The sequence below is a fragment of the Onychomys torridus genome, chromosome 1 (assembly GCF_903995425.1).
Source record: "Onychomys torridus chromosome 1, mOncTor1.1, whole genome shotgun sequence".
Taxonomy (NCBI): Eukaryota; Metazoa; Chordata; class Mammalia; order Rodentia; family Cricetidae; genus Onychomys; species Onychomys torridus.
In genome coordinates this window covers 11,808,958-11,816,609 of record NC_050443.1, presented here as the reverse complement: position 1 = coordinate 11,816,609, position 7,652 = coordinate 11,808,958, and the positions used below count along the sequence as shown (strand labels likewise).

The 7,652-nt window shown below is 56.2% G+C and overlaps 1 protein-coding gene across 2 annotated transcripts; it reads right to left on the bottom strand.

The window, feature by feature from the left end:
- Positions 1-251: 251 nt before the first annotated feature.
- Positions 252-6,106, bottom strand: Irgq (immunity related GTPase Q). 2 transcript variants are annotated; one of them, XM_036172064.1, is made up of 3 exons: positions 5,247-6,106; positions 4,290-4,821; positions 252-3,049 (listed from the first exon to the last, which is right to left on the bottom strand). In XM_036172064.1, the coding sequence occupies exons 2-3, from the start codon at positions 4,817-4,819 to the stop codon at positions 1,816-1,818; spliced, it is 1,764 nt and encodes a 587-aa protein (XP_036027957.1). In that variant the 5' UTR covers positions 4,820-4,821; positions 5,247-6,106; the 3' UTR covers positions 252-1,815. The 2 variants fall into 2 exon arrangements, with proteins under 2 accessions (XP_036027957.1, XP_036027965.1); XM_036172072.1 differs by lacking the exon at positions 5,247-6,106 and adding an exon at positions 5,115-5,228.
- Between the last annotated feature and the right edge of the window lie 1,546 nt (positions 6,107-7,652).

Sequence of the window (7,652 nt, the reverse complement as noted above, 5' to 3'; positions counted from 1 at the left end):
TAAAATAATAAATACTAGGCACGTACCGCGTGTCAGGCACTGCTCTGGGTGCTAGGGTACACCCAAGAAAAGGACAGGCAAGGGGCAAGAGCCAACAAACAGGAGAATGAAAGAACGAATAAGTAAAGCCATTATTATTATTTTGTTGCTGTTCTTTTGGTTTTTCGAGACAGGGTTTCTCTGTTGTTTTGGAGCCTGTCCTGGAGCTTGCTCTGTAGACCAGGCTGGCCTCAAACTCACAGAGATTTTCCTGGCTCTGCTGAGTGGTGGGATTAAAGGTGTGCACCATCACTGCCCAGCCTGTAAAGCCATTATTGATAGTAATGTCTACTACAAGGACCATCCAGTGGCCAGGATCAGTGTAAGCTGCTTGGGGTCATCAGGAGGCTTCTGAAGGGGCCATTTCAGGGAGACCTGATGGATGAGGACCCAATCTCAGAAAAGGATGGAGAGGCGGAGCATTTCACAGAAAAACAGAAAATGCCCAAGTCTTGAGGGGGGACCCGAGCATCAGAAAGACAAGTCAGGCGTGCTGGAGATGGGCTGGCAATGGGAAGAGGCAGGGAGCCAGCCACACAGTGACTTGCTGTGTTGATGAGCCTCTGGCCTGCATCTGAGTCTGTGGTCCCATCTACCAGGTCGTCCTTTTGTTTCTGACACTGAACAACCTTATGGTGGCACTTCCCACCTAGACAAACCACAGCACTGTGGTTTCTACCCCTACCTCACTCCTGACACCTTCCTACAGCCTCGATCGCCTGCCCAGCTATCTAGGAAATCCCACCCACAGCAGCATCCTGTGTGGACCAGTTATCTTGGGGACATGGGAGGAGGCCATGCAGAGGCTACAGCAGGACCCTCCTGTCTTTCCAAAAAAGCAGGACCACAACACTCCAAGGCCCAAGAGTTAAGGTTGTCACGACAGAAGAAACCAGTGATAAACTCAAGTGAACAGGAGCACACATGCTAGAGACCCCAGTCACCCAGCACCTAGAAAGTGGGGTAGTCACACCCCTTCCCAGTAAAGCATGGAGAGACAGTTGCCAGGACCCCAGGACATCAGGGGCTCACTGGAGGTATTTCTGAAGTGTAGGTTTCTACTCCTAAATACCCTAAAGACCCGATTCCTAGATTCTGGCCATCAGGAGACGACCATTCCCAGACCACTTGTCCCTTCCCTTCAATTTTGTGGGACAGTGTTCTCTACACCAAAGCCTTGGAGAGCAAATGGTGGGTGATCCTCCACTCTCCATGAGACCAGTGAGTCTCCAGCAAGCCCCAGATCTCCACAGATTTCCCACCACCCAGGAATTGACATCCAGTGTCCACAGAGCCTTCTTAGGAACCAGCATTTAAGTTTCTCATTTGAAATGAAGATCCCAAGTCCCCTTGGGCCGGTCCTGAAAACCTGTTCCTTCTAGGGCAACTTACATCTCATTTTCCTTTGGGACCCAGCACTCCAAGGGTTCTAACACCCTACAGCACCGTCCACAGGCATAGGTCCACCCACAGTCAGGCAGGAATTGAGGCGTCCAGATCTAGGACCAGATGCCAGCTGGAGGCCGAGGCCCCCATTTCTAGGAGCCCAGGCCCCCAACTCCCTTCACTACATTACTGTCTGAATGGCAAACTAATGGTGCTCAGACCCTACTCATTCAGAACCCAGGAAATCAGGTGACTGTTAAGTCGCAGATTTCAACAAGAAGTCAGTCTCCTTCAAGTCCCCGGGTTTGAGTACCACCCCTCACCCCTCAATCTCAGAAGCTGTGGGGCCAGAAACCAAGTCACCAGACACTCCAGCCCCCACCACACCCCTTATTGGTTGGGCTCTGGGGGTCCCAGCACCGCCTCAGCATCAGCCAGCATCTCATCCAGGGCCTGCAGCAGTACACCATGAGCAGCACGGTAACCCAGCCCACCTGTCGCCGCTGCGCCACCTGCGGGCCATAGGAAGGAGAGCGCACCCAGCGCCGCGCCTCCCGCGGTGCCCTCGCCAGCCCAGGATCCCAGTCTGGCCTCCACTTCAGCGCGTGTCACCGGGCCCGGGAAGCGCGTGCGCGCGGCCAGCACCCCAGGAGCAAGGCCCAGGGCACGCTCACGGCGTGCCACTGCCGCTGGTTCGAGGCCTAGCGCGCGCCGCCATTCAGCCAGCTGTCCCCGGAGAAGTGCCACATCGCAAGCCCAGCCCAATCCGGGTATTGGGGCGGCCGCCGCCGCCAGGCTGGCCAGCAGGGCTGGCCTCCACGCTCCTGCCCGTAGCGCCGCCGCCTTCCTCCGCGCTGCAAGGGGACTTGCGGGTGGCAGCGCCAGCAGCAGCGCCCCGGCCTGAGCCGCAGGCAGTGCGCGCTGAAGCCAGGCTCCCAGCCCCGGGAGACCACCTGGCCGCAGAGGGAACACGGGCGGAGGCACCTCCTCCAGGACCTCCCACGGCTCGTCCTCGGGACTCCGAGCAGCAGTGGGCCCCGAGTCCCTGGAGCCACGGTTTTCTTTTCCTTCGCTGCGGGCATCCCCTGAGCTCCCGCCGCTTGCATTCTCGAGCTTCTCAGCCTTTTCTTCTTCCAGAGCCTCGGGTGGATCCTCACCCTGGCCGTCCGTGCGCACACCGACGAGTGGAGCATCTGGTGACACCAATGAGCGGACCTGGGCCCAGGTCTCTTCGGTGGGAGCCCCAGGGGTGACAAGGATCAGGGCATCATAGTGGGTTGGGTGAGGGGTGGTGGCAGGGGATGTGGCGGTGGGGCCCAGGGGAACAGTCCAGAGAACCACGTTGAGGCGCTCTGGAGCCGGATAAGGGGTGGGCCCACTGGGTTCCGAAGCAGGCGCAGCACCTGGGTCGCCAGGATCCAGTCCCAGTAGCATGTCTAGTACAAGGCCTACGTTGGTAGTGCCGGCCACCGCCAGGTCCAGTCGCGCGCTGCCCAGGCGCTCAAGGCCAGCGCGCACCCACGACAGCGCCGCCTCCAGGCCACCGGTTTCGAAGGCCTCGCGCACAGCTTCCAGCTCTGCTGCGCCCAGCACCTCGAAGCCATCCTGGGCAGGTGGCAGGAACCTGAGGGTGGGGGAGGGAGAGTGGGAAAAGGTCAAAGGCAGAAGGGTTTTAAAAGCAGAAAAAGCGACAGGCAGTGGTGGCGCACGCCTTTAATCCCACACTCGGGAGGCAGAGCCAGGCGGATCTCTGAGTTCAAGGCCAGCCTGGTCTAGAGAGATCCAGGACAGGCACCAAAACTACACAGGGAAACCCTGTCTCAAAAAACCAAAACCAAAAACCCAACCAGTCTCGAAAAACCAAAACCAAAAACCCAACCAACCAACCAAACAAACAAACAAACAAAAAGAAAAAAAGAAACCAGGTGAGGCAGGACTATAGAGTTAAGGGAGGATCTTAGGGCTACCCAGAGGTCTGGATACTGCAGGGCAGGTTTCCAACAGACCCTAAAATGAGGACCCTGTTAGGACTTCCCCAGATACAGCCCTCAGGACCAGCGCTTTTCTAAATATGTGCTGGACAGGAGAAGTTTTCTAGGGGTGGTGGCAACTGCCTCGTGGCCTATGGCATCCCCAAAATATCTCATCTAGCACTGGCGGCGCAGGTGAGGAGGCTAATAAATGGGAAGTGGCTCTTAGACGGATGCATAAGCGGAGGTAGCTGGCAGCTGGGGAAGGGTGGATTTAGGAGAGAGCCAGTAAGCAGCACAGACCTGAGACGGGGTTGGGGAATGGAAGGGCGGGGTGAGCAACGGGAAACAGCTCCTTAAGGGTTTGGTGCTGGGGGCGGGGAGTCACTTGAGAACCAAGTTGGTGAGGAGTACAGGAGTGCTGGAGAATCTTCGGGGGAAATCTTCCAGGGAATCACAAATGTCACAGAGAAACGCAGTCCAGCATTTTGTCTGTAGACAGTATTTGCGTATGCCTGGGCCTCTTCTCAAATCTCATCAGAGAGGAGGCTTGTGATGTCAGAGAGCTTGCACGTGATAACACCTTTGTGGCGGGCCCTCCGGTTGACCCTTGGCGGGTGCAAGCTTTAAATAACAGAAAAGGGTCAAAAAAAAAAAAAAAAAAAAAAAAAGCGCACCCACTTATGGTGGAGCCTCCCTGATCTCAAAATCTGTGCTCATGGGGCGGGTGAGGGTTGGGGGGAATCTAGGGTAGGGTATGGAAGAACAGACAGCCGATAAAGTCTTGTCTCCGACTCTCTAGGAACAGGGCTCGAGAACCTTAAAGAGCACGGTAGCTGAGCTGGGTCTAAGCTGAAGGTGTCGGGCCACCCCACCCAGCGCGCGTCCCCTCACCTCTGCAGCATCTCCGCCTGGGTCCGCAGCACCCCCTGCAGGCGTTCTAGCCCCTCACAGCAGTCACTGCTGCTGCAATTGGCCGGCAGCACAAAGAGAGGCGCAGCTCCTAACCCAGCACTCTTCAGCAAGGCCGCAGTCTGATCCCGGGCCTGAGCTGCGTTTTGGGAGTCTCCAGGACGCAGATTGCGTACTGCCAGCAGCGGGGTCCCTCGGGCCAGGGCGGCCCGCGCTGCCTCTCCCAGAGCTGGGGTCAAGGGCTCCTCGGTCCCCTCAGGTCCTGGTAGCACCAATACCAGCAAGTTGGCCTCCGCCGCCCAGGGCCCCGGAGCTGCGGGTGGGCAGCTCAGCTCGCCCAGGAAGAGGCCTGGAGCCGCAGCTCTCAGACTGGGGACGCCAGAATCCGGCCGTCCTTCAGGAATCTCTACCATGTCTACATTCTTGTCGCATAACGCGGCGATCAGCGCGGACTTTCCCGAGCCCGGAGGCCCCAGGAATAAGGCAGTCACGTCTCCCTGCGGCAGAGGCATTGCTGGAAAGCAAGAGGTGGGGAAAGACATGGGTCAGGGAACACGCAAAACTTTTTGTTTGCTCCTTTTTTAAAGGCGGGGTCTCGCTGTGTGGTCCTGGCTGGTCTGGAACTCAGAGATCCTCTTGCCTCTGCCTCCCAGAACGCTGAGATTAAAGGCGTGTGCAACCACACCCGACAACACCCTTTCCTAGCTGCCCCACTGTAAATCCAGATCTCACTCCTCCAGCCTGTCCTCCACTTCCACTCTCCAGTATCACCCTGTAGGACCTAGAAACCCAACGCCCACGACCTACTCCCTGGAGAGCTAGGCGTCTGTCCCTTCTCCACACGAATGCATATCTCTATCTCAACAACTCAGAAATCTGACTGCCAATCTCTCGGAGACTCGAGGATGGCCCTCCCTCTCCCGGTTCCAAATCACCAACCGAGCAAAGTGCAGACGCGTGGGGAGAGCAGCGGGAGCCCCGCCCCTTAAGACCAGCTGCTGGAGGCCAAAGGGGTTGAAGCGTCAGGATTCAGAGACATCCAGACGCCTTCCGTAGCTCTATCCTGACGGCTTTCCTTCCAACACCGGGTGTGTCTTGAAATGCCGCCGCGAAGAGACGAAGTTCTTGGCAGCACTCAACACCGGGGGCGCTCTCTCTTCCTAGCTAAGACTCTTTGGGCATAGGAACAATATAGCCCAAGCGCGTGCGCAGGAAGCTTAGGTACGCCCACCACGACCAGCAACCAAAACGCCTGCGCAGTAAGTTTAGGCTTGTACGGCAAAGGGAACAAGAAGAAGCGATGCGCCCGCGCAGTAAGCCTCGCGTTGTACGGAACGCAGGCCAACGTCATCATCATGTAACTCAGTACAGGGAAGGACCTCGCCACCTGCTAGTCCCAGGACCTGGCTGGCGTGACTGTACTAATGCCAGACTGCAATCTTGACCCTGGCTCGGAGACACGGGTGGGGCAGCAGGCACGGAGATCACTGGAGACCGGGAAGAGTGCCCTGCTCTCCTCCGGTGGCAGCGCTGTGGCTTTCCTTGCGAAGAGAAGGAAAGCTAGAGGGCGTCGCGAGCTAAGGGCAGAAGGCAGTGCGTGGGAACAGCGCGATCCAGAAGCTAGCGTGGGAGGCGGTGTTTATAGGTGAAACAAGAATCACAGATGACAGAGAAGGATGTCTCCTGGGAAGAGGCGGGCTGAAGTGTGAGTGCCGTTAATTTATCTGGACTCACGTGAGAAACTAGGACGAGGCTGGTATGAAAGATCAAGGGTTCCACCTTCTCAAGGATTTAGTTTGGTGAAGATCATTGAGCTGGACGGTGGTGGCGCACGCCTTTAATCCCGCTCTCGGGAGGCAGAGCCAGGCGGATCTTGTGAGTTCGAGGCCAGCCTGATCTACAGAGCGAGATCCAGGATAGGCACCAAAACTACACAGAGAAACGTCTCAAAAAACAGCCGGGCCTGATCTCCAAAGCGAGTTCCAGGAAGGGCGCAAAGTTACACAGAGAAACTCTGTCTCGAAAAACCCAACACACACACACACATCAGAGGTCACAGGGGCTTGAAGACCAAGGGGGCACAAACCCGAGGAGTCTCTCATATGAGACAGGTGAAGCTTTTCTAGTGAGCGTGTCATCAGAGTTCAATGGCTAGCAAAAAACTAACGGGCCCTCTGTGGCTGGTGACACCTGGGCAGTCTCACTCATTCTTTTCCCTTGACTATGCATGGAGGGCCATCACTCTGAAGAGACCATGGAGTGGCAGGCTTCTCTCAAGGAGAGGAGTCCTGGCAGCTCAGGAGGCAATCTCTTTGAGTACTTGTTGGATAGAGGGGCTAGGTGCAGGAGTGACTTTAAAGGGGCCTCTATATCTCAACCCTTCCTGCTGGAAGTGGCTGCATGACCCTAGCTGGCTACGTGCCAGAAATGGCCTCCCTTCTTGATCAGATGTACCTTGCTCTGGGTACAGGCAGAAGCAGGATATTGTTCAGAGGGACCAGGGGCTTCCAGGCGAGGCTGGGCATGTGAGAGTGTAACTGGAGACTGGGAACGGGTCCACAGGTTCTTGTCCCAACTTGTCCCCACTCAATGTGACTGGGCTTCAGTTTCTCACATCAAAAGGGTGCAGCAGCCAGGCTGTGGTGGCGCACACCTTTAATCCCAGCACTGCGGAGGCAGAGGAAGGCGGATCTCTGAGTTTGAGGCCAGCCTGGGCTACATAGTGAGTTCCAGGACAGCAGGGGCTACACAGAGAAACCCTGTCTTGAAAAACAAAATCTATTTTGTGGTGCTTGGAACAAATTAACTCAGGGGGCTGGAGAGATTGGGGGTTAAGTTGCTCTTGTGAAGGACTTGGGTTTGGTTCTCAGCACTTGAATAGTGGCTCACAACCATCCCTAACTCCAGTTCTAGGAGATCCAGTGCCCTCTTCTGACCTCTTCAGGCACCGGGCATGCACTCGGTACACATGCATACATGTACACAAAATAGAATAAAGAATATAAAAATATGAACCTAGGGGCTGGAGAGATGGCTCAGAGGTTAAGAGCACTGGCTGCTCTTCCAGAGGTCCTGAGTTCAATTCCCAGCAACCACATGGTGGCTCACAACCATCTGTAATGAGATCTGGCACCCTCTTCTGGCCTGCAGGCAGAACACTGTGTACATAATAATAAAAATCTTTAAAAAAAATATGAACCTAACTCAGGGGCTTGTGCATGCTATGCATGTGCTTGACTACTGAGCCACACCCCAGCCCCTCACTGGGGGATTCTAGGCAGGGGCTCTACCACGGAGTCACACCCCAGCCCCTCACTGGGGGATTCTAGACAGGGGCTCTACCAC

Bases quoted from the DNA above. Each gene is read 5' to 3' on its own strand.
- Irgq (XM_036172064.1), bottom strand. From the start codon at position 4,819: ATGCCTCTGCCGCAGGGAGACGTGACTGCCTTATTCCTGGGGCCTCCG. The intron at 3,050-4,289 runs GTGAGGGGACGC...CCCCACCCTCAG, and splicing joins CAGGCGGAGATGCTGCAGAG to GTTCCTGCCACCTGCCCAGG.